The 27,212-nt window shown below is 49.7% G+C and overlaps 1 protein-coding gene across 1 annotated transcript in view; it reads right to left on the reverse strand.

Moving 5' to 3' along the window:
• Positions 1 to 27,212, reverse strand: part of SLC9A1 (solute carrier family 9 member A1) — a 57,409-nt gene that overhangs the window by 10,918 nt on the left and 19,279 nt on the right. The window contains exons 2-3 of the mRNA XM_048826062.2: positions 7,660 to 8,120; positions 1,879 to 2,129 (exon numbers count right to left, since the gene is read on the reverse strand). Coding sequence (XP_048682019.1) covers positions 1,879 to 2,129; positions 7,660 to 8,120 — 712 coding nt within the window. The remainder of the gene's footprint in view (positions 1 to 1,878; positions 2,130 to 7,659; positions 8,121 to 27,212) is intronic.

Consider the following 27,212-nt stretch of genomic DNA (forward strand, 5'->3'; position numbering starts at 1 on the left):
AGACCCTCCCCGCTCGCAGGATGTCAGGGTCTGGGCTCCAGCCCCAGCTCAAAGGTCTACACTGCTATTTTTAGCCCTACATTCCCAGTCAATTGACCTGGGCTCTGAGATTCGCTGCCGCAGGTTCGCAGTGTAGATGTACTCTAAGGGGCTCAGCATCCATCCACGGGTAGGAATGGAGCAGCAAAACTGACCATGCCTACTGTTACAGGCCTGCCACAGAGCTAGAGTCGCTGGAGCAAGAGGCTGGGTTCTATTGCTAGCTTTGATTGGTGTGAGCTTGAGAAAGACTTCTCTTATGCCTCAGTTTCCCCATCTAACATGCCTGGAGGCCTTCTGATGACAGTGCTACCTGAGTGCAGAACAAGATTACTGCTGAGAAGGAATTAAGTGGTCCGTCCTCAAGTTCACTCTCCAGGACAGTTTCCACTTCTGGAACTAACATGATGGACATTTGAATTCCTGTCCCCATGCAATTTAAAACCCTGAAAAAGCTTCTGATCCTCTGCAGGGTTTGGCTCTTGCTGGTGACCACTGTAGGCCCGACTGACAAACAGGAAATTCGCACTCGGTTAATCATGGTGATACAGTTCGTAGCAGTCCCTTCCGGCCTTGGAATCGATGGTCACTAGTCTGAGACTTCCCAGAATTACTTCCTGTTTGAACTACAGCAGGCCTTAGAGAAATCCCCAATCTTGAATTAAGAATTGCCAGGAAGGGAGGATCCGTAAATTGCTCTAATGGTTAACCACCCTCACCCTATTTCCAGTTCAGTTCCTCTAGGTCAGGGGCTCTCAAACTTCATTGTACTGCGATCCCCTTTGGACAATAAAAATTACTATCTGACTCCAGGAGGGGAGAGTGAAGCCCAAGTCTGCCTGATTTCCACTGCCCGGGTTGGCGAGCCAAAGCCAGAGCCCCACTGCCCTGGGTGGGGAAGGGGTCAAAGCTGAAGCCCAAGGGCTTCAGCCCAAGCCAGGGGGTCTGTAACCTGAGCCCCATCGCGCAGGGCCGAATCCCTCAGCTTCAGCCCCGAGCCCCAGTAAGTCTAAGTGAGACCTGGCAACCCCATTAAAATGAGGTCCCAATTGCAGTTTGAGGATCGCTGCTGTAGTGCAAACCCCTGATGTAGGTGCACTGCACTGGCATAACACAGGCTTCCCCCAGCTCAGCATGTCTATGCTAGGGCCCTGCACTAGCAGAATCAACTGGGGCGAGCGCATAGCAGGTATCACTGGGGCCAAGAACATGGCCTGATTCAAAGAGGGACTGGAGGTTTCTGCAGAGAACAAGACGATCTGGAGCTATTGCAGGAAACCCTAGAGCACGCTGTGAGGGATCATAACCTGCTGTGTCAGGTTAACACAAGCTCTAACAGGGGTCAGGAGGAGATTTCCCCAAGGGCAGATTATCCCCTAGCTGCCTACTGCAGGATTTCTTCCACCCTCCTGTGAAGCCGCCATCAGAGAATGGATGCTGGCTTAGATGGATCAGGGGTCTGATCCAGCGTGACCACTGTTACATCCCTAGTTATGTCACTAGGGTGCGTATACACTTAAAACACTCCAGTGGCCCAGCTGCACTGCTCTAGTATTAGACACTACCTACGCCGGCACAGGTCTCTCCCAGCACTGTAAATAACCCACCTCTCTGAGAGGTGGTAGCCTGGTCAAAGGAAGAACCCCACTGTTGACCCAGGGACTTACGGTTGTTGCTCGGGGGGGGGGGGGTGGATTTTTCACACCCGAGTGACTTCGTTATGCTGACCTAGTTTTCTAGTGCAGGCCAGGCCAAACGCAGCTCAACCCAGATAACTAAGCCCGGGCAGAGAGCAGATCAGCGCGCTGACCGTGATGGTCCCGCCCAGCCCGTACTCACGCCATGATGCCGGAGAGGTGGAAGAGCTCGGCCGACAGGTACGCCATGTAGCTGTAGAGGAAGACGAAGAGGGGCTCAATGACGCGGATGTGGGAGGTGAAGCGGGAGGTGAAGGCGGCAATGACTCCATAGATCACGCCGACGAAGATGCCGCCTAGGGACACCACGAAGAAGCTGAGGAAGCCCAGGATGATGTCAAGAACGGTCACCTGCTCGAAGTTGGCATACTCTTCGAAGAGGTGGTAGAGCACCTGGAAAGGGAGGGGTGGGCGAGAGAGTTGGGGCGATTTCAAGCAGCCAGCCATGCTCCTGTGAAGCGCAGGGAGGGTGGGCTCTCCCCTTGGGGGGAGCCCTGATCAGAGGCTGCCAACACAAGATCTGCATCAAAGGGACTAAGCATTAGTCTCCGACATGGCAAGGAAACATAGCGAAGCCCCTGGTTCCATAGCCAGCACCCGCCCTGCTGTGCGCAAACCCTTTGGTAACTGCTGTCCTGGAATATTTGTTCAAACAAGTCAAATGCAAAAGCAAGTGGCGCTCGGCTGTGTGCGACACACCAACACCCCTAGGGACGCAGCAGCTGGGAAAGGGTAGGGGGGAAACCAGCCCTACGGGCTCCCTTCCCTTCTGATTCGCTGGTGCTTCCCTTGATCTCAGCACCCTGCCTGCAGGGAGCACGGCTCTCCAAAGCAAGCCTCGTAGCTCTTATTGTTTAAAGAAAAGGAGGACTTGTGGCACCTTAGAGACTAACCAATTTATTTGAGCATAAGCTACAGCTCACTTCATTGTATCCCAGGAGGGCCCAGAAGCGCCGACTGCAACACAGGCCTCCTTGTGTCTGTACAGCTCCTAGCACAGTGAGACAGAGGCCCTGCTCGCAGTCTAAAATGGACAAGACAGATTAAGGGTGGGGTCCCCCCGGGCTATGGAGATTGAAAAGTCAGAAGGTCCCGTGGGCTGCACACTGTAACAGCAAGTGGAAGACCATCAAAATCCAAGAATCCCTGCTCAAGTTCGGCTATCTGGCTGCAGGCACAAGGTTGCCTGGTTAGTTCATTGCACGCTGTGGCTGATCCACGAGCCAAACCCAGCATAGCCGAGATGCCTTTCAGGGCTACGGGATTCAGCTCCAAGTACTGTGTCAGCCGCAGCAGAGCAATGGGCTAAGCACCGTCAGCTGCAGCATCCGCCCTGGAACAGCACTTTACCACCAGGCCGCCATGCACGCAAAGAGCTGGTGCCTTCCCCACGGCCTAGCAAGAGCAGTTAAGAGCCTGTGGGGCAGAGAGTCTTGGGCAGACAGCGGGACAGGCACGACTCCTCTCTCTTTGCTTGCCCATCAGTTTCCGCATCACCCTTGGTAGGCTGCTGAGCAGCCCACGCTCTGAAGCGAACAGAAGGGACGTACAGTAAGAGCCGTTGTACCCAAAAGGAGCACAGAAGATTACAAGGAAGGGGGAGGCGTTCTGTTGTCTGTAGCACTAACCTCTAGACACCGAGGCAAGCCAATGCCTGCACTCTCACAGCCAGCCCTTGGACCGGGATTTCCCTTGGAAACACCCAGGCCCAGAGCCCTACTGCATTCCCTGGGACGCTGCTTTTGCTTCCCTGCCGCAGGCGTGTGGGGAAGCGTCCGCATCTCGCCAGAAGAGACTATTGCCCCGAAGATTACAGTAAAGGCCAGTCTCTTCCTCTTCGGGGCTCTATCTACACAACCCCCTCAGGGCCAGGGTGTAGCTTAGCCCCGCGGGACCTTAACCCTGCCCCCAAGAGCCTTCCATCGCAGTCACCCATCTATAGCCAACCTCCTTGCTCAGTGCTCTAGAGCAGCCCAGGGGCCAGGCTAATACAGATCCCTTTTCTTTCATTTCACACCTGGGTCACAGCTGTGGGGCAATCACGCTGATAGCCAGAGTGGGTACAGCATCAGTCAGGATGTAGACCCCAGCTTCCACTTAGCTAGAGCATCCTGATAATTCTTTCCTTTCTATTGCTCGGCGACGCTCCTCCGCCAGTTTCCATGGCACTGGGCTGCAGTTTTACAGCCTCTTCTCCTGAAAGGTCGAGCTGTTTATTCAGAACTGGGCTCTTAAAACAACTTTCTGGAGGGAAGGCTTCTTAAGCGCAATGATTGCAGCAGCCGAACAGGTCCCCCTGGGAGGGACTGGTTCTGCCCTGCATAAACTGGGGATGGAAGAGAGCCATGATCCCGCCCTCCAGTCAGTCAGCCGCACCTGGGCACCCAACAAAGGGATAAACCTGTTAGACAAGTTGCTATCTGCAGAGCTGGAGGCCCTTCCCCAATACAGGAAGGGCCAGAAATCTCATACGCCCAGCCTAGCCCAGGGTGGGTCAGCAAACCCCACTCCTTTCCGGCGCCTACCCACTTGCTGCAGGGCCGGCTGCAAGAGAACAAAGACAATGACCAGCACTGCAAAAACACAGCAACCCAGGCCCAGCAGACAGTTGGCCCGTGATCCCTTTACTGCCCCAGGTCCAGTCTTTGCCCAGGCTGCAGGGAAGGGCAGGGCAGGTAGGCTCCCTGGGTGTGTGCACATGGCAAGCGGCAGGCAGGCAGAGCTATGGAAGCTCGTAAGGGGCCATGCACACGGTTCTGTATAAAACTAAATGTCGAAAGTGAAAGTGAAGCCTCCTTTAACAGGCCTAACCGCTGGCTCATCCTGAGAGACCCCCAGAAAGGATGCAAATGCAGTCTCTTGCAAATGCAGAGTTAAGCGGTTGCTAGAATGCTCCTGCAATCGGAAGGCAAGAGTCTCCCCAGACTCACATCCCTGGTCCAAAGGCCACGGCAGACCTCACGTTCTGACGGATGCACAGGCCATGACTGGTGCCACGCTTCCTCCACACAACCGAAGGCCCCTGAAATGTTCTTTGCACGCCACACCTAACGCAAGGCGGGAGCGTGCGTGGGTGGTGCATCGAGGGCTTTCCGTTGCCAAGAGCAAGAGCAGACCCAGATTTCTAGGGCTCAGCAATGCAGCACATTCTCAGCTTATTTACAGAACCATGTCCCATGCCCAAGCAGCAGCTGAGCCCAGCTTATCCCCTGGAACTGAACAACTCAGAGACACTGATTTCGCTCCAGGATTAGCACCCATGTTGCCACAGACATGGGTATGCTGACCGGAGGCAGATCTCCACAGCCAGGAGCTCTGACACCGGTTCTCTAGTGATGGCAGGTATCAGAACTGGCTCCGACCCTGGTTTCAGAATATCCTGTTTGAAGGGACTCGGAGATACCTTAGTTCTCCAGCCTGGCCAGTCCCCTGAATGATCCTCGCAGACCACTTTTTATGGCTAGCCCCCAAGGACGGACGGTCTGGTCCCAGAAACGCTTCGGAGCTGAATGCCAAGTCCCAGGTGAGCTTTGATGCCTATACATGTAGCAAACTGCTGAATGGTTTCCAAATATTTACCCCCTTCGGTCAGTGTTAAACATCCCCACACCCTTCCCTTCTCTCCCATGATCAACCGGCACTAAGATCTTCTGCCGCTCGACTCCTGTTCCCACCAGCAAGCCCAGCCTATCCCCTGGGGCAAGGAGTACACAGGCAATCTGCTGGGGAGCTCGGGCTAGATGGGTGAGACCCGAGTGCATAGAATAAACCTGCACCAGCTAAGCTGGGCCTCTGAGCCCATGCACAGCCCAGCCCTGGGAGAGGTTTTCCCAGGGCTGCCTATCCAGGCAGCAGCACACAGCAAAGCAGGTCACCCCTTGACCTTGTGGGAGAGTTTAGCCAGGCTTGCAGTTTGGCCCTTATCAGAGAGCTCAGCAGAGTTTTCTACAGACATTAAAATAAATCTTCCAGCACTGTGTGGGAGGGAGGAATTTGAGGCTTGGCTGAGTGCTCTAAACCAGGCATGTCCTCTCTCAAGTTTAAACCAATACAAAAAGCCCACCAGTCCCTTGCAGTGTTGACCTATCCAGATGAAGAGGTCAGAGCAGGCTACAGGATGGGGATAGGAAAGAAGAGAAGACGCTGCTGCCCTGGGCAGTGAAAGGCTCACATCAGGCCCTGCTCAGACTGGGGTCCAGGGAGGAACTGTACAACTTTATGCAAAGAAACAGGAGTTAAAAATAGTCAAGCAAACTCCAGCTTGAGGAACCTTTGGGGTAGGGTGGGAGACAGTGTAGCTGGGTTGCTTCATTACCAAGTGACAGCGTGTGTATCAGAGGCTGTTTCCGGTCTGGCTCCTCTCCAGCCCAGCTGCAGCCCGCAGAGAGGGATAGATGCATCACTTCCACCATACAGCGGAAGATCCCAGCAACCCAGCTGCCCCCATCCGCTGCCCACTCACCCCGACCAGAGCGCATCAGCGCTGCCAGGAATCAGTGCAGAGAGGTGTGTAATGGGAGCGGAAGTTGTGGGGGACACTACTATTAATGATTGCTATTATCACAGCACCAAGGAGCCCCAGCTGTGGGTCAGGGCCATGCTGGGTTAGGCACTTTACGCATACAGCCCTACCAGTGGAGACCCGAATTCTACTCCTGCCCCGACACTGACCTCAGACAACTCACTTACCCAGTCCCCTCCGCACCCGACATGCTTTACCCGAGATCTCCAGATAAGCCCTATGCATGGGCTAATAGTATCATCACCCACATGTAACTCAGGCTATGTCTACACCAGGCGGGGGGATTGATTTGCAGCACACAGCAGTGAGGACCTGGTGGCACAGACTGCACAAGCTCACTTGACACCCTCCCCTCCCCGTATGCACTCACTTGTGCAGCCTGCACTGAAGTTTGCACCACCACATCCTCGCTGCTCACTAGCTAGAGCACAGCAAGCTTCAGCACCTCTACACAAGCTGCAAGACACACCCCAGGCTAACCCCCCCCCATCCACTTCCAAGCCAGAGTCTAAGGGGAGATCTAAGTTAGTGTAACTCACATGCCAGGGTTTAGCAAGCAAAGCATCTAATCCTGTGGTTCCCAAACTTTAACAACCTGTGAACCCCTTTCACTAAAATGTCAAGTCTCACGAATCCTCTCCTAAAAATGAGTATTTCCAGGGATTTTCTCCTTTACCAGAGTATAAATTATAAAAAACAGTGATCTTGGAAATATAAAATTTGTTTTTATGACATGCTTATTACACACTATTTATTATTATTAATCATTACAGTATTTTTATTACATTATGAAAATGGCAAAACTCTTCCACAATCTCACTTTCATAGCTTGTATGACTTGGAATAAGCCTGTTATAAGACAAGGCTCTTATGTTTCATCCAGGAATATCAGATGTGAAACAGCATGAAGGTATTTAAGAAGCCAAATCAAAGAGTTCCTTCTACACAAGCATTCGGGTCTTGAGCAGTCCGACGCACATTAAAACAAAGCTTAAACTTGTTCTTCATAATAATTTTAAAAATACCACCAGCTGCCTATTTAATTTTAAAAACAGCAAAAAATATCCCCCTCCCTTTCCATTTCTTATAAGGAGTCTTGAAATTTAAAATCTCCTCAGTGTGATAGATACGCTTGCTTTGATCTGCTTAGCTCTTGGAAGTCCAGGGGCCCTGGGCTGCTGGCCCCAGGCTGTCCAGGGTCCCTAGGGACAGCTCTGTTTGCCATTCCCCTCCTCCCCAGAACCCCCCTGTAACATTTTGCGAACCCCAGTTTAGAAACCACTGATCTAATCCAATCATATCCACGCTGCCCTCCAGTCTAGACTCTGCTGCCCTCGAGGGAGCTCTGCCACCAGAGCAAACCCAGGGCCTTACAAGCAGCTTGACACGTGCTTCACTCACCACAGTGACGGCGTCATTCAGCAAGGATTCCCCAAACACCAGGATGTGCAGGAGCTCATTGATGTGGATCTCCTCGAAGACAGCCAGCACCGCCACCGGGTCCACTGCCGAGATGATGCTGCCGAAGAGCAGGTTGGCCAGCAGGCCGATGTGACCCAGGCCAGTGCCGCTGATCTGGCACACGGCATACATCAGCCCGCCCAGGAAAAAGGCGTTCCAGAGCGTCCCCACCACTGCAAAGATCAAGATGGTCCCCAGGTTCTCCGTGAACTGGCGCAGGGGCAGGAAGTAGCCGGCATCCAAGATGATGGGCGGGAGGAGGAAGAGGAAGAAGATGTCCGACTTCAGGATTGGGGGACTCTCCCCGACCCCCTTGATGAGTCCCCCAACCAGCAGCCCCACGACGATGAGGAGGCAGCTCTCCGGCACGATGCTGGACACAGAGGGAATCACATGGAAACCTAGGTGAGAGAAGACAGTTGCAGCCATGTTACAACAGGCAGCCCGCCCCTATGGCAGTGAGCATCAAACAATTGAGACATGTGTTTGCTGATTAAAGGAAGGGTGGTCTTGTGGCTAAGGCACTGGTTGGGACCCAGGAGACCTGGAGTCTATTCCCTACTCTGCCACCGACTCAGACACCTCGGGCATGTCACTTCATCTCTGTGCCTCAGCTGTAAAATGGGGATATTAGCACTGCCGTACCTTAGAGCTGCAGACAAATGTATGTGAGCGGCTCAGATAGGAGGGTGATGGACTAAGAGGACCCGGCAGATCTTTGTTGTTCATTTCCAGGCCAGGGAACAGAAGAAGCTATGAACTTCCACGGGCAGTAGCAGCTGTTAATGGCGTGGCTTTACGGCCACCCCAGCGCTGCCCCACACTCCACCACTGCTAGTCTGAAGGGCTCAAGCTGCTGACTGCTACAGCTCTGCTCATCAGACCTACAAAGCTTATACCCAAATATGTCCCTGGTGGAGAGTACGCTGCCCACACAATGCTGCTACGAAGGACACTAGGCCAGCACAAGTTGGCTTTTGCAACACACCCTTAATACCCCTGGCTGCCAGTCTCCTACTCAAGGAGCCCAGCACCTCTAGCACGGACACTGGCCTCTGACTCAGAGGCAGATCCACCGCTCTTTTGAGGCCAGTCAGAGCAGCTCCTTAGCCTTCCCTCTGCAGCAGAAACTAGCTGAAACGTCCAGCTCCTTCCACCATAGAGATGGGAAGGTCGCTCGACATGAAGAACTTGGCAACACATCCTCATGGACCGGGGTTGCTCCTTTGTTTTGGGAGCTGAGTCGGGGACTTGTTTTTAACTTGCGAACTCATCCTCACCTTGGGGCATAGGGGAAGAAGGGCAGGATGCGAGCTCACTATATGCCTAGACCCAGCACACCCTTCTGCTGGTGTAGGAATCATTACACCAGATCCAACCAGTGCTCCAGAGAGGTGTTTTATAATCCTATTTTAAACCATCATTTCAACCAAGTTTCCGGATACTGATGCAATTCCCCGGGTTTTACCCAGTGCTTTATTTTTAAGACGCGAGGCACATATGCTACCCTCCAGTTTCCTGGAACAGGGGCGGATTTTAAATGAGAAATCCCATCCTTTTGTTAGCAGCTTGGCCATTTCATTCTTCTGAGCTCGTGGCTGTACCATCTGTTCTTGGTGACGTGGCAAACAGGAAGCTTTCCCCAGTGAAGGAAGGGGTCTAAGTTATCAATCGTTGAACCTAGATTTTCCTACATGGATTGAAAGCTCTTTGGGACAGGGGACATCTTTTTGTTGTATGTTTGTACAGAGCCTAGCACAATGGGGTCCTGGCCCATGCACTACAAATAAATATATAAGAAGTTGCAGCTCTTACACGGCTGCAAAGATAACTTTCCAAATGAGAACCAGCACAATGCTTTCCTCTTGAATCTGCAGAGACACAGCCCCAGTGCTTCTGGTGCTGCCCATGGTTTCACCTTGTGGTTGCTTAAGGAAAGCTAACAAGGCTCTGGTCAGTTCTGTTATATTCAGAGGGCTTATCATGGGGGGAGGATGACCCCCATTCACCCCCTTTCTTCTCCCCACACCTCATCACCTAAAGTTTCAAGAAAAAAAAATAGCACGCCCTGCAGGATGCAGGAGCCTTTCGGGCTAAAGGGCCCCAGAGGGGTGGGGGAGAAAAAGAGGACACATTGTCCCCTCTGGGGACCAAAATGGGGAACCTACAGGTGGCTACAGAGAGGGACTTGAAATTTATCCGCCCCCTACCTGTCAGAGACAGATATGAGAGCCGGAGCCTTGGGACAGACTCCTGTCATGGATCTCAGGACCCTTCTCCTCTCCAGGAGCTTAGGGGGAGTGGAGCTGCTCACCAGAGCATGGCTGCTGGAGCTCGGTGGAGATCCCGAGTTGCCTCCCCCGCCCTCCCCAAATGGCTTCTGGCTAGCAGGTTTAGTTCTCTGGCTAGCAGACATCTGATAGGCTTTTCAAAGTAATAATTAAGGTAGCAGAGAGAGACTAGTAACATTTTTAACACCTGCCTAAGGGAGGGAAACAAAACCCAACCCAGCTTCATCTCTGCAGGTGCCCTAGCTGCAAAGTGAACTAGCAAGCCAGGCGCAGGGAAGAGGACACCTGCAGCTTGTGGATCAGGCAGACGGGGCTTCCTGCCTTCCAAGCCAACCGTGCAACGCAAGCATCTTGTGGCGTGCGCAAACACAGATCTGGATGGCAAGTGCCTAGTTCAGCTGGGAATGTGGAGCTGACACAGCCTCTGGTCCGCAGTAACATCCCGCTGCTGTCAGCCGATTTAGGTGCTGGGACGGCTAAGGCACAAATTCGAACACACGGCTGACGGTCAAGCAGTGAGTCAGCAGTTTGCTCTGATCACTAGACTGAATCACGTACCCCCAGGTTAATAGGATTTACAATGAACAGGCCTAAAGGATGGAAATAGATTTAGAATTATGTTGGCTTCCACCACCTCCAAACTGCTACCTCTGCACAGTGAGGGAGTGGCTGCAGAGCTCCGACATGGGACAGGGGTTATTTCCATACCCACGACGTGAAACTAGCCAGCCTGGGGTTGGGCTCTGGGCTGAACGAGGGGGTTTGTGACGCTGCAAAGCTCTAACAGCAGAAGGGGCATTTGCAGACCTCAGACAGAGTTACGGCTCAACGAAGGAGGGAAGGAAAAATGCGTAACACTCCGGCTTCCTTTTTCAGGGGGCTCGGCCCAGAACGACCATCACACCAGTGCCAACTGGCTGCTCCTCGGGGAGGGGCTCCTGCACACCCCCACCTGTTAGAGTGCCTTAGTCGGAGGAAGCAGCCCCAGCGCATTGGCGACATTTTTGGGGGGGTGGGAGGGCGGGGGATGTGAGAGACAGGCATTAGCACCAAGGGACGTTTTTTAAATGGGGGAATTTTCGCGCTGGGAGAAAACGTAGGGTTGACAGCCCCAGAGAACAGAATAGTGAAGGCAAAGGTTGCGGCCGCGCAAACTTCCTGCCCATGAGCCTCAAATCTGAAGCACATGCAAGTGTGGAACTGTCCATCCGTGAGGGGGGAGTTCGGTCTATGCAGCCCATTCAGTCCATGGCCTCTGCTGAAGCTAGTGAGGGGACCCAGGGGTGCCAGTTACAGTAAATCTGCGTGAGGTGGATACTTGGCCATTGTCTCATTCATGTCACACAGGCCAGATAGTCATCTGGTCACTACAGCCCTGGCTTTTAACCAGAGACCTGGAGGACAGAGGCTCTTAACCCCATTGCTAGTCCCCTGATCCATGCGGTTACCTCTGGCACCAGCTGCCAAGAAGGCACATCCAGTGGAATTACTGTTAGACAGCTGCAATTAATCACCATGCACCAGACCTGCCATTGTCACATACAATCTAAGAGTCTGAAGGGGACAGAAGGTGGCAGAGGATCTGGAGAGGAGGAAAAAGCATCCCCTGCCTTTCGCGTCTGCTAGCGGGCAACCGAGGGAGGAGTGGGGGGAATCATTCAGCTCTTATATTAGGCACACTGAGGCAGTAAAATATGGCAGAAATGCAACCATGAAGACTAAACTGGCTTCAGCCTCCCACCCTAGGAAACAGGCCCCTCCCAAGGTGATGCGCTATTGGAATTTGTCTACACAGTAGTAAAAGACCCACAAAATTGCGGTGTAAACATTTGGGCTCAGGCTGGAGCTGGGGCTCCGAGACCCCATAAGGGGCGAAGGGTCTCAGAGCCTGGGCACCAGCAGAAGCCCACATGTGTGCACTGCTATTTTTAAAGCTGCAGCCTGAGTCCCCCAAGCCCAAGTTAGCTGACCCAGGCTCTGAGACTTGCAGCATAGACACACCCTCAGGAACTGACTGGAGCTGCGGATGATCGGACCTTTGCAAACCAGGCTCTGGGGCTTGAAGGCTAAAATCCCAACCTGGTTTCTGCCTTGCACAAAAAGCAGGGGTATCAGTGGAGTATACCCGGGTCCCTGACCCGGCTAGTTACAGGACACATGGCTTTTGGCGCTTCCGTTGCCACTACCAGACACAGCCACATCTCTCACTTACCCAAAGTCGTGTCGCTCTTTAATACACGTGTCTGTTTCCCAGGAGAGGCGTTAAAGCAGAGGATTGAAAAGGTTTGTATTTCCACTGCATAGGATATTAGTGTTCCTCAACCTTTTTGATACCAGGGACCAGCTTGCTGCCTTCCTAAACCGTGTCAGGAAAATCTCAGGGAGCGGCACCGGTCCACAGACCTTCGTTGAGAAACTCTGATCCAATGCACATCAGCCCTAGCCAGATCATGGCTTAAGCTACAGGCATTGCAAGAAATCCACAGTGAGTCAGTCAGGTGTCACTTGCTAAATATGTTCAAGGATTGAATAATATCCTCTCCCTCCAGCAATTCAGTGTCTCTCACTTTGTCCCTTTCGCTCTCAGGATTCCATTAATCTGGAGCATCCATGTGCCAGTGCCAATTAAACATCTACAGCCTTTCTGTGAAGCCCTAAAAATAAACTTACATGGGCTGCGCATTAATTAGGCCTTTGATCTCGCTGAATTTCAACACACTCACTCCCCACCTCCTTCTCTTCTTAAAGAGCGCATGAAAGCTTACTTCTACCGGGCTACTGCTGTGATCCCATGGAGACAATTACCAGCCTCAGCCCGCCAACGAGGGAAAACAAGGAGCATTAGACCAGCTCATCGCAGGGAGGAGAGGGGGTAAAAAACAGACAGTAATGGCAGCAGCGTACCCACTGCTGGAATGGAGAGCACACCCACCCTCAGACTGCCACAGGCCGGATGTGAGAAAGGGGAGACAGGGCAGTGAGTGGGAGAGAACGGCCCTTGCAGTGCAGGCTTGTGGCACACAAGCAAGGCCAAAGTTCTAACACCACCTCACTTCTAACCCCATCTCCGACACCGACTTCCTGTGAGACTCTGGGCAAGTCATGTGTCTGCGTGCCTCGGTTTCCCCATCTGTAAAGTGGGGATAGTATTTACCTCCCTAGACCCTCTGAGTGAAGCTGCGAGGGTTGAGGATTTATTCCAGAGGAACTCTGCAGAGGCAGATTGCTCCTCAAGGGCTAAGCAGCCATATCAGCTGGGGCAAGGCAGCTTTACGCCAATAGCATGTACCAAGCAGCAAGCTCGCCAGAAGAGCTTTGCGAAGCATGCAGGGCCTCGTTCATGCAGTGAAGAGCGCCAAGGTGTTTCTTGGGCAGGAGGTGAAAGGTGACAATTGGCCTTCTGATGATCATCCCATTGGAACAGGATTCCCAGCCTAAGCATCCAATGAAGTGAGCTGTAGCTCACGAAAGCTTATGCTCAGATAAATTTGTTAGTCTCTAAGGTGCCACAAGTACTCCTTTTCTTTCTGTGGATACAGACTAACACGGCTGCTACTCTGAAGCCTAAGGACTGCCACCCTCTGAAAGGCAGAGGCTAATCCAATATTAAAACGACTAGAGCAGGCTTTATAAAACCTTGCAGCATCCTCACCTCCCAGCTGGGTGGGGATCGTTCAAGAGAAAATTATGTACATCTTTCTCCCATTAAGTGAAGCAGGCACAGGACACCAGAGCTAAGGTTCCCCAGCACCCATTCACATCATTTGCTCATTGCTGTTACCAAGGGAACCTCCCCCTGCCTCATTAGAAGCTCTTGTCTTCTCTCAAGCTCTCTGTGTGCTGTACGGCGCAGGTGGGAGTGTGATACATCTGCGACATACAAAGGACAGAATCACTAACTCCAGCTGCTTTGTCCGGCAGAGCTCATTCTCCAAGATCTTTTAAGAAGAGGCAGAGGAGAATGCAGAACCTGCTCCGCTACCAATAGCTTCTGTCCAGAACACAGCCCTGGGCTTCAACGCCAATTCTCTTCCAGCCTCCCAGGACTGAACAACAATTTAGATCTCTGCTCCCTTCAGGAGAACATGAGCAGTCTAGCATTGCATGGATGGCCTGGTAGTTTTCACGTGGGAAAATTACAGAATGCATGGGCTTGCTCAACTGCTGACGGTGTTGCATAAGGGTTATACAAGCTATTTGTCATCTCAGGGCTGAACCCAGCATGGGTTCACTGGGGCACACAGATGCTGTTTTGCTGCTCTCCAATCCTCCTGCGATTTCAAATGGATCGCGTGTTCTTCACTTCCTGCTCTAAACTGTTGTGTGCTCTTCAGCCCCTGCTGAAGCCTAGCCCTGTCTATACAATGCGTGGTCAGTGCTTTGGGACCCTCTGGGATGTAAGCTATGGAAGCACAAAATAGGGTAAGAGAAAGACATGGAACTGGCTGTAAAATGCCACATAACAAATCAAGTCAGGGCTCTATTTATTTTAACAATCCAAATTTAATACCTGGCCCAGGTTAATGCTGATCTCGGGCAAATCTAGATGTATGACGCACATGGACTATCAGCATATGGAATTGGGCATATCTAGTTCAGGTAAAATATTAATTATTTGCAGTGCTTAATTTGTAATGAAAGACATGTCAGGGTTCAGGCCTTTTTTTTTTTTATTTACACTTTCATAACAGAGGTGGCAAGCCCAGCGGTGCTCGGGCTACTAATGGCCAAGCCCTGGCACAAAATTAAGCACTGATTATTTGTATTGTGGTAGTATCTAGGAGCCCCAGTCATGGACCAGGGCCCCATGATGACAGGCACTGTACAAACAGGAAGATGGTCCCAGCCCTAAAAAAGCTGATTCCAGCAGCCTATTTCAAATGAACGAAACTGACATTAGAGACCATTGCTGCTCCTTGGCGTCCTGATTTCAGAAGTAAATCATTTTTTGCTGCAGCACAGGGCAGAAGCCAGTTTTGTTCAATATCTTCATAAATGATCTGGAGGATGATGTGGATTGCACCCTCAGCAAGTTTGCAGATGACACTAAACTGGGAGGAGAGGTAGATACGCTGGAGGGTAGGGATAGGATACAGAGGGACCTAGACAAATTGGAGGAGTGGGCCAAAAGAAATCTGATGAGGTTCAACAAGGACAAGTGCAGAGTCCTGCACTTAGGACGGAAGAATCCCATGCACCGCTACTGACTAGGGACCGAATGGCTCGGCAGCAGTTCGGCAGAAAAGGACCTAGGGGTTACAGTGGACGAGAAGCTGAATATGAGTCAACAGTGTGCCCTTGTTGCCAAGAAGGCCAATGGCATTTTGGGATGTATACGTAGGGGCATTGCCAGCAGATCGAGGGACGTGATCGTTCCCCTCTATTCGACATTGGTGAGGCCTCATCTGGAGTACTGTGTCCAGTTTTGGGCCCCACACTACAAGAAGGATGCGGAAAAATTGGAAAGAGTCCAGCGGAGGGCAATAAAAATGATTAGGGGACTGGAACACATGACTTATGAGGAGAGGCTGAGGGAACTGGGATTGTTTAGTCTGCGGAAGAGAAGAATGAGGGGGGGATTTGATAGCTGCTTTCAACTACCTGAAAGGGGGTTCCAAAGAGGATGGATCTAGACTGTTCTCAGTGGTAGCTGATGACACAACAAGGTCTCAAGTTGCAGTGGGGGAGGTTTAGGTTGGATATTAGGAACGTGGTGGACACTAGGAGGGTGGTGAAGCACTGGAATGGGTTACCTAGGGAGGTGGTGGAATCTCCTTCCTTAGATATTTTTAAGGTCAGGCTTGACAAAGCCCTGGCTGGGATGATTTAGTTGGGGATTGGTCCTGCTTTGAGCAGGGGGTTGGACTTCCTGAGGTCCCTTCCAACCCTGATATTCTATGATTCTATGATTTATTTTATTTTTGGAAGTCTCCATAGGAAAAATCCCAGATGGGAAGGATCTCCTCAGGCAGAGCAGTGTTATTACAAAATGAGTCACACAGGATGCCTGAGAAGAGTAAACAGCCTTCATTTGCTAATGAGGTAGGAGCATTAACAGCAAGCCAGCTTACACAGGAGTGCATGAAGCTCATTTAGGCTGCTGGCAGAACACTGCAGGGGGGGGAAATCTCTGGGGCTAATGACTCTTGCTATCAGACATGTCAAATGCCATAAAAACTATCAAATGCAAGAAAGCTGAGTCAACATTAGTGCTGAGAAATCAAACAATCAAGGAAAAGGAAATCCAAAAGATAGAGGTTTCTATTAAAACACTGACTTGGCCGTGTCACATCCTGCATGTGTTCCGGCACATATGGGCAAACAGAAGTTAAAGACACATTGAAGGAGGCAGACAGAGAAACCATTACCCAGATGCAATGTGGTCAGGTTACGGTTAAGGCAGACCCTAATTTATTCAAGTTCCCAACCAGAATTCTCAACATTCACTTCAGGGAAAACTGAATGCAGCATAATCTCCTCTTGCCCTTAAATGCCTCACACCTAAAATTTATGATCTTTTAAGCAATTAAGGACACCTCAGAGGCTGGACTGTCGCTGCAAAAAAGGTGTGGATTTTACACTGAGATTGGTAACTCAAGATCATTCTCAATGTAAAACCTTAGTGGAGGCAAGGGACAGGTAGTTTTTACCTGTGTGGTTAGTCAAGCTCAACCCTACACATTCCCAACCTGGCACTTGCCTCGATGCAACTAGTCAATGTAATAAACTAGCTGTGCCTTGTCTCCGCTAGGATTTTGCATTGAGATAGATGGGTGTGCTCTTACGCTGAGTTGGCTATGTGTTGCAGTGAAGACATAGCCCACGCTGATGAGTTTCAATAGACGCCCCATGTTCTAAACAGATTTACTGTCAGCCTGCCACTGAAAGGCAAACAGAAGCAGCTCTACTGAGCAAGTCCAAGCACTCAATTTAAAAATGTTTATGACTAAGGCCTTGCAGCTACACTTGCTCACATGTGGACAGACTAGCAGTGAGGGATCTTCTGCTCATGCAAAGGCCCACGGGAGAAGCCCACTTGTGTGCTACCCACTGCAGGAGTGGAGCCTAGCTCCCTGGTAAAGCGCTTTGACATCTGAAGATGGAGCGCTGTATAAATATTAATAAAATAACTTTAGCAAGACTGATCTGCTTTTCGACAGAACGGCATGGGGCGTTTTCCCTTTGGCACCGAGAATAAGGTTAAACGAGCCATGTTCAATGGCTGCAGCTAGCAACATCAGCATTATGCAGCTGCTTGATGTCCGCCAATGCCCGCTTTCTTTACTCCCTAATGACTGAAAACGGTTATGCTGAGTTTTCCTCAAACTTTCTAATCAGAAGCTACATTCGGGCTGAGTCCAAACCAGGTGACACAAGAGAAGAAATGGGGGGTGAAGAATGAAAAACGGATCTCACGCTTTTTAGTCAGGCTTGCTAACAGTGGACACCATCATAAACTGGCCCCTCACTATAGCAGGAGGTGAGTGATGGTGATGGGAGGTGATCTTTTAACTAGAGCTAACATTTGTACCACTGCAGCTAAGATAAAAGTGCTATTGAGGCTTGGTGGTATTTATTATTGATCAGTAGATCTCTAAGCGCTCCATAATCTTTAACCCTTACAATGCCCTTGTAAAAAGAAAAGGAGGACTTGTGGCACCTTAGAGGCTAACGAATTTATTTGAGCATAAGCTTTCGTGAGCTACAGCTCACTTCATTGGATGCATTAGGTGGAAAATTCGGTGGCAAATACAGACTAACATGGCTGCTACTCTGAATGCCCTTGTAGGACACAGAGGTGCTATTATCCCCATTTTACAGATGGGGAACTTAGGCATAGAGAGACTGAGGCCCATATCCACAAAGGTATTTAAGTTTCCTAACTTCTGAATTCAGTGGAAGACCTTTGTGGCTCTAGGCCTGGGTGACTTGCCCAAGGTCACACAGGAAGTGTATGATGGAACAGGGAATTGAACCCAGATCTCCCAAGTCTTAGGCCTAACCACTGGGCCAGGCTTCCTTTCTCTAAAGGCAATCTGGTTGTACATAGTTGCCCATGGAGGGGCGGTCTCGAAGGTATTCTTTGTGCACTCTCCTACCCCATCCATGGACAGTGTTTGGATCATTTATTTTTTTCCTTCACCACCCACTGATGCACGAACAGCTTGCCAGCCACAGTCACACGCAGCATCAGGATTGTGATCTAGCAGGACATGTGCTGTCTCTTGGGGTGCTGACAGCGATAGCCTGGATTATAGCTACTCATCAAATTGAAAAGAATCCATCCAGTGCCATGGAACAGGTCAGATCTGGCAACAGACTGAGCAGGAAGAGGTTGCAAAAGAGGCTGGATGCTAAATATTATGGCTGAAGCAGAAAAAGTTCCAGAATGTACAAGGAGGGGGGAGAAACATTCTTCTTAATCTCTGAGGACAGGACAAGAAGCAATGGGCTTAAATTGCAGCAAGGGCAGTTTAGGTTGGACATTAGGAAAAAATTCCTAATTGTCAGAGTGGTTAAGCACTGGAATAAATTGCCTAGGGAGGTTGTGGAATCTCCATCATTGGGGATTTTTAAGAGCAGGATGGACAAACACCTGTCAGCGATGGTCTAGATAATACTTAGTCCTGCCTTGAGTGCAGGGGACTGGACTAGATGACCTCTCAAGGTCCCTTCCAGTTTTATGATTCCATGAAATACCTAGATTTCCTACCTTAACTTCCAAAGCAACTCTTTTGGTGGAATCCCAGCAGACAGCTCAGTAACAGTAACTGATACTATGTCATTAATTCCAACGTGTTTTACTGCTGATTAGCTATGGTATATCTAGGAATCAGTTCACCCACCACTGAAATGGTACCACCTCTGGGTTGGAAAATAGCAGCTGTGTGACAGCAACACTGCATGGACATTGTAGAGAAATATAGACGGGGGTGTCTATTTATCCTCTCACAGTGCTGTACAAGAACAAGGAGTCCAATGAAATTGAAAAGCAGCAAGTTTTTAACTAATAAAAGCAAAACCTCTGTTTTACATGATGCATAATTACCCTGTGGAACTCTCTGCCACAAGGTCTAATTGGGATTAACAGTTTGGTAGGTTTTAAAAGAGGATTACTCACAAGTCTATTCTTAAAAACATCCACAACTATGTCAGATAGCATAAAATCACTCCGGGCGGGCACTAGTCCCTAACTGCCTGGGGTTCAGAAGAAGTTCCCTCTTATGGCAAGTAACAGAGATTGTGCCTTCTGGGGTTTCTTGCACCTTCCTCTGAAGCATCTGGTATTGGCCACTGTCAGAGACAGGACAGTGTACTAGAGAGACTACAGGTCTGGTTCCTACATACATTTCAGCAGCGAAGAGCACACTGTCCCAGTGAAGCTGCCCAGGAATTTTAGGCAGGCAGAATGCATATGCCAGGGCCCCACAGTCACCATCCCTCCTCTAATGGAAAAGATTAAGAAACGAGGGAGGAAAAAGCACTTCATATATTCACTCTGCTTTTGTTCGATTCCAAGTCCCATAAAACCAATGTCTTGAAACAAAGAGGGATGGGAGAGGAGCCAGAGCATGCCAACTTCCCATGCTAACATTTGCATTTACATGTGTTGCTGCCCAACTGAACCGGAACAGAGCCGGAGCCAGTCTGCCTCTCTGCATTGGGAAGGATGACTGCAAGCAAGATGGCTCATCCCCAGCATAGGCTGTTGCCCCAGCACCATGAGGATCCTGCAAATCAGACAGCTTTGATGACTGCCATCCATACCATGGCGCAATGGGGTATCAGTCAGGCACATGGCTTCAGCCCTAGAGTTTCTAAGAGCCTGGACTCTCCAGCCAAGTCCAATGAAGAGTCTCAGATATAACCCGTTAACTAACTTGTAACCCTCCCTTTTCTATCTCAAGCTCCCAAGTGCTCACAGACAACAATGCAGGAGGACAGCAGCACGGGTTTCACTAACAGGACAATGTCCATAATTGGATGTCCTACCATCAACCACAAAGGAAAGGGAGCATCCCCTACAGCTAAGGGCAAGTTGCTTGAAAGCTCAAGAGCTTCCTTTGATATCATACCTTTGGGAGCATCCTCCGACTATGAGCAAATATTGGGAGCACGGGAGAAGAGGGAGAAAGATCCACAGGTAAATCAGGGCTTGATCCTGCTCCCACTGGAGTTACAGAGGGCTAGAATACTATGTCCATTGCAGCAGAGCAGACCCTCACCTGAGCAGAAGATGAAGGGCCATGGGAATTTTACTCCAGTTTTCTGAACAGAGAGGAGTCTAGGACAGTGGAACTCCAGACTGGAAACCTCACTTCACTAGAACTCTAATTATGATCCCATGGATGGGGAGCCAGCACCTTTTCACGGTTTAATATCCTCCTCTCCCACACACAGCACCCTGTCTACATTACAGTCAGGCACGTTGGGATTACAGGGTACTGTAACAATGTCCTTTGCCAAAAACTGCAGGGCTTGAGCAGAGAGAGAGCTTCTCAGTAGATCTGTCCACCTATGGTACTTATCTGGCCTCCATTAGCATAGCATCTGAAAGCCTCACACAGTAGGTTTATCCTCCCAACACTCTAGCAATGTGGAGCGAAGTCACCGAGTGTAAACCACTGGATTATCCTCTCTCTCGAAAGGCAACATAGGCTGTAGACAGACTTCCAAAATTTGGAACAATTTCCATTGCCATCTGTAGCCAGTCACCACTAAAATTGTCTGAAACCGGTCATTAAAATTAGGTTCTCTAAACTCAGTGCTCTTAATAACATGCCCCACTATTATTGCAGGGAACACACTTCCATCTCCAGACACATCTTCTGAGTTACCGTTCTGCTTTCCCAGAACGGGAGAAACTGAGGCACAGAGAGGGGGGAAGTATCTTGCCCACGACCATGCAATGACTCAGGGTCAGAGTGGGGAATAGAACCCAGGAAATCCTGATGCTCAGCCCACCAGCCCATGCTGCTTTTCAGTAGGTCAGATATTTTACAGCAATAGCCCTTTTCAGAGAGGACTGAATACCAAGGACAGGAAGATGTTGCTCTTTTGTGCGACTTCTGGATGACACTAAAACCCCCGGGTCATCAAGTTCCAAACCAAAAGTGGAAGACCTCAAAGAGAGGATCCCCCCACTCCTCCCAATTATTAACTGTGGTTATTCCTTTGCTGTTATAACTAGGATTGTGCTGCCCTTAGCCCCCTGATGGGAGGGTAGTCTGGATGCAGTTTTAAAGGAGAAACGCGGTTCCCTCCTCCAGTCTCTGCTCAGCCAGCTGATGCATACAGCACAGAACGAGGAGCAAAAAGTTAAGTCTGCAGCAAAACTGCAGCTCCTAGAGCAGACCAGCTATTTGCAAGGAAGCAATACTCCCAACAAAACCCTGTGGCTCCCACCTCACCGGAGCTACACCATGGAACTAGACCCATTGCTGTTCCTAACACAGCACAGGGGGGAAGCCACGAACAGCTGGAAAATAGATTAACACAGGAGGGGAGCGGAGCATGCTCAGTTGGGGCTGCCCTTCTGAAGGACACTGCAGATAACTTGCTCCAGCAAGATAGACACACCTCAGGTCTCTGTGCAACCCAAGAGTCTTCGCAACAGGGCTACCTTAACTCTTTAGAGAGAAAAAACAAACAAACAGGAGTACCTGTGGGTGCCACAAGTACTCCTGTTCTTTTTGCAGATACAGACTAACACGGCTGCTACTCTGAAACGTAACGCTTTAGGAGGCTACAGCTGGCAGGTCAACCCCATCCAAAGAGCAGCAATAAGAGACTATGAACAAGGATGCTGCTCTTTCTAGACTCGACTGAGGGGTTAAGTGCTGAAACGTATATGCATTTCAGCAGCCAGACGGAACACCCTCCCCCAGTGTTATTTACTGCTTTCAGAGGGATTGACAGGTTCTTACTCCCCTATACAAAAAGGATCAGCGCAGCTGTACAATTGACTGCGTTGACACCAGAGTCACTCTAGGAGGTGGATAAACTGTGATCCAGTCACTAGATGCCTGTGGCTGCTTAACAGGGGAGCAAGCGTGATCCCCTTTTAATACCGTTATCCTAATTTTGGTACTTATATGGCCAGCCCCCGTTGCCACAGTAACTACGTACCTAATCCAGCTGCAGTCCCCCTACATCCACCACCTACGAATCCCAGCGTCCTCTCTCATCCTTCAGTTGGCCCTTTGAAGATCACTGTATTCCACACCCATTTAAACTCCCCCTACCACTTCTATACCAGCTTAATGAAAGGGGCCTGCTCCCCGATGAACTAACCAGTGCACCTGTTTCCCCGAAGAGCTTGCCAACCAAATTTTTTGCCCAGCATTAGGAAAAGACAATTTCCACCAGACTATGTCCAGCTATGAACTTAAAAAGGCAGAGGATAGAGTGGGGGTGGGGAGTTGCCGCTAGACTGGTACCTTCTTTTTCTGAACGGACTAGGAGAGAACGCATGGTTTCTGGGCTAGGCAGGACAGACAAGCACTAAGCTGGGTGACGCCTCTGATTGCACACATTTCTTTACTCCTATTGAGCAACTTGTCATACAACGGGGGAGGGAATGGTCTTTGGCAGGTAGAGTATGGGTCTGGGAGTCAGGACTCCTCCTGAATACTATTCCCACTGACTGACTGATTCCAAGGGTACAGTGACTTCATTTCTGTTTTCCCATGTATCACCATAAGAATACTGCCACTTCCCAGAGCTGCGAGGCTTAATTAGTGTTTACGAGTACCTTGAGATCCACTGAAATGCGAGAGATTACTCAATTAAAATCCTGTATATCTGTGCCTTTTGGAGTGAGGGTTTGTGGAATAAGCATCTGGGACTAATCTACTAGCTCATGGCTAGCATCCGATCATCATGTGGAGGAGGGAAAGCTGATTCCTAGTTAGCTACTTCCTCAACTACTTCCTCTCCTGGCTAGGTGGAGAGCCGTTCCCTAACCCCGCCCTCCAGTTACTCATTTATCCAGACACTGAGTGAGTTTCCAGGGTCCTCCTTCACTCCGGGGAGAGGATCCTGGAAAAGGTCAGTTGAAAGGCATCCCCTGCCCCCTAGCTAATCTTCCCCAGACACAGGCATGGCTATGAATTCAAAAGTGCTTCCTATGACATTATGGAATGTTATACCCAGGTGCTTTAACAGAGTTCTACCTCAAAAATCCACATCCCTCACAGAGCCCCCAGTAGGCAGGGGGGCAAATGGGACCAACCAGCCCACCGAAATGAAAAATAAAAGCCAAAGGAAGACCTAGTGCTCATGCAACCACAGCAGCACCAGGCAGTCAGCAGTAACCTAGATGCTTTGGGGTAGAGACAGAGATTAGACATGCCCTGAGGAAACTAAACAGCTAGTGGTTTACACCTAACAATAGACCAAAACCAATGCTCATGTCCACCCTGCAGTTAAGGCCTTAACACGTAAATTATATTTGTTAAACCACATTAGGCCACTCAGTCACCTGCCCCATCCCCAAAACTGAGATTTAAAGAGGGATGAGCCCCATACCACATCATCTTGGGAAGCCATCACATACGCGCTTTCCCCCACCTCCAAACTTCTTGGCTTCTACCCCCACTGCAGCTCTCCTTCCCCAGGGCGATATGAGGGCTGGTGCCAGGCTGTTTGCTCCTCCAAAAACACTGACATTAGTTGAGGGGCAAGAGAAAGTACCAATCAAAGGCTCTGGAGCCAGAATCAACCCAAAAAGCCTCGTTGAGGGGGGTGGGAGGAGTAGGAAAAGAAAAGAAAAGAAAAAAAAAGTCCTATGGCTCCCTCAGACAGAAGGATGCAATCTCTATCCAAACTTTCCCTAACGCCCTTGGACTTTGACCTAGGCTGCTAAGCAGCAATTTCAGAGTAGCAGCCGTGTTAGTCTGTATTCGCAAAAAGAAAAGGAGGACTTGTGGCACCTTGGAGACTAACCAATTTATCTGAGCATAAGCTTTCGTGAGCTACAGCTCACTTCATCAGATGCAAGTGATGCATCCGATGAAGTGAGCTGTAGTTCACTAAAGCTTATGCTCAAATAAATTGGTTAGTCTCTAAGGTGCCACAAGTACTCCTTTTCTTTAAGCAGCAATTGTTATTTCATCCAGATTCAATCAGCTAAATGGTGAACTCACTGAACCGCCGCATGCAGTGGGCCCTTTCAGTAGCTAGGTAAGATCTACTAGCGTCAACATCCTGGTTTGTAGTTTCTAGCCATTTGCAGTCTGCAAATGGTGGGCATTGTATACATCAGCCTCATTTGATGACATTCAGACCAACAGATGATTTGGGTGGGTGAAGGGAAAAATACTTGGCGGCAGCCCTGTCTGCAGAATTGCTGCCTGATGAACTTCATTAAACAGCTCTTAACACCGGAATGGGGCACTGGACTAAAGTCTAGGAAAGACACATTGGCCAGTGTAACTTAGATCTGGACTGAGACCTCTAGGAGACAACCTTCCCATTTAGCTCGCGTACAGACCTTGGGCTCTCTTTTCTCACACAGAGCCAGATCCCTGGCTGATTTACCCTGTCTGAGCTTTGAGCCCACAACATTGAATACAGAGTGGAAACCCACCCAGGCTAACATTAAGTGTCCAGCTGGTTTGCCGTGACCAAAGCTACCAGGCATGTCTTGCCTTTGCACTGAATTCAAAAGAATGTCTCTGGAAGGTACCAACAAAGGAGAATGCAATTGTGTTTTCTGTTTAATAGCTAGGAAGATTTGTTGCCAGCTCCCCAAAGTATGATCTTTTCCTCTCTTTCATTTGGGTCTCTCACCACTCCTTCCTGGAATAAAAAACAAAAAGTCCACAAATGTGCTCACCCAGAGATCCCACCTTAACAATAAAACGTTCCCTTCCTTTTCACACCTTCTTGTATTACTGCAAACAAAGCTGCTAATGGATTAAAGGAAGCTAAATTTCCCATATTAGCAGATTAACAGGTACCTGATACAGTTTGTTTAACTTCACACACACTTACATGACAGTCTTACCGCCTACAAGAAACCAAACCCACATGAGAAAGCGACCTGCCCAGACCCAGTCACTTTGCAGAAGATAAAGAATGTTAATCATATCACGCCAGCCCCTCATGCTATGAATGAGTCCAAGCTTTAGACCTACCGCAGAACAGGAGAGAACTCCTGTAGATTACTGTAACCCAGCCACCCAAAGAAATGTACTCCCTACCCCCGAGGCATGTGAAACATCAGTCTTTTAAGGAACAGTTATTCAGAGCTTTTGACGAATTCCAGCTGCCAGAATGAGCAAAGGCCACAGGGACGAGCAATAGCTGGAATAGGCAGATTGTGTCTTTAAACAGTTGAATTTCACTGGGCGCTGAGGAAGGTCAAGCCATCTAGACAGAAGGAAATGGGTACAGGCTGCCGATCTTCCCCTTTCAGAGCAACACAAGCCCCCTAGGAGGAGTGCCAATCTCCTTGCCATTTTTTTTGAGAGCAAAAAGCCTGCGGGACCATGGCTGAGTCAATAAGACAAGAGTCTCCGTTCCAACACATTAAAAGCTGACTCCTCACGCTATTATTGAGCCATAGGAAATCACTCCCTGCTACAGCTTCAGGGCAGGGTGCATCTGGTCCACATCTCCGTCACAAGGGCCTTGTCTTCACCAAGGAATTTTTGGCTCAGATTTCCTGCCCGTTTTTATCACTGGATGCAGCTCCACCAATGGGAGAACTGGTGTACATAGGGCTCAAAGGCAGCTACTGGGCATTTTAAGCCCCACGTTATCTACTATCGCTCAGAGTAGCTCTATAGCATACAGCCACTGCAATGTAAACAGGGCAAATGCAATGTAAACAGAGCTGAGTACAGATGTGAGAGGTGTTATAGGTACTGTAGGTTCTTGTGACACCAATTCTCTAGTGCAACCGAGCCTTTTGAGCTCCCAGCATCAGTTCCAAAATATCTTTATTCCCTGGAGGAACAGGCTCAAATTTCAGCAGAATTGAATCAGTCCATTGTCCTTCTGAGGAAGATACACCGAGATGTAGGCAATTTCTGTGAGCTGTTCTATTAGATGAAATCTTAGGAGTATGTGCTATCTGTGAATACTAAAGATCCGCTGGTAGAGGTTTACCCATGCATCCATGACCAAAATCCCCCATCCCATTCTCAATTCAGTATGTTGCATACTGCTTGTCTGCCTGGCGGCAGCCCTCCCACCCCAAAAGCAGCTGAATTTCAATGGCATTGCGTATATTTTGTACAGGACTTTGGGATCCTTTAGGATGAAAACAATGATGTAACCACAGAAAAAATGTACAATTAAACAAGGTACTCTGATCTTTTCCTTAAAAGGCTGTGAGATTAAGGCATTTTAAAAGCCGCTAGAAGGCTGGAGAGGCTTTGGTGCTGAACAGAACGTCTATGAGGCCAGGAATCATTCATTCATTTAGCGTTTGGCCTCAGAGTTTGGGTGGGAGGCTCCATTTCATCTGTGGCAACAGAAATGAGGACTTGGCTACACTTGCAAGGAAGAGTGCATCAAAGCAGCCTCAGGCACCGTAGCTCATAGAATCATAGAATATCAGGGTTGGAAGGGACCTCAGGAGGTCATCTAGTCCAACCCCCTGCTCAAAAGCAGGACCCATACCCAATTAAATCATCCCAGCCAGGGCTTTGTCAAGCCTGACCTTAAAAACTTCTAAGGAAGCAGATTCCACCACCTCCCTAGGCAACACATTCTAGTGTTTCACCACCCTCCTAGGGAAAAAGTTTTTCCTAATATCCAACCTAAACCTCCCCCACTGCAACTTTAGACCATTACTCCTTGTCCTGTCCTCTTCCACCACTGAGAATAGTCTAGAACCATCCTCTCTGGAACCCCCTTTCAGGTAGTTGAAAGCAGCTATCAAATCCCCCCCTCATTCTTCTCTTCCACAGACTAAACAATCCCAGTTCCCTCAGCCTCTCCTCATAAGTCATGTGTTCCAGACCCCTAATCATTTTTGTTGCCCTTCGCTGGACTCTCTCCAATTTATCCACATCCTTCTTGTAGTGTGGGGCCCAAAACTGGACACAGTACTCCAGATGAGGCCTCACCAATGTCGAATAGAGGGGGACGATCACGTCCCTCGATCTGCTCGCTATGCCCCTACTTATACATCCCAAAATGCCATTGGCCTTCTTGGCAACAAGGGCACACTGCTGGCTCATATCCAGC

The sequence above is a fragment of the Caretta caretta genome, chromosome 19 (genome assembly GCF_965140235.1).
Source record: "Caretta caretta isolate rCarCar2 chromosome 19, rCarCar1.hap1, whole genome shotgun sequence".
Classification (NCBI taxonomy): domain Eukaryota; kingdom Metazoa; phylum Chordata; order Testudines; family Cheloniidae; genus Caretta; species Caretta caretta.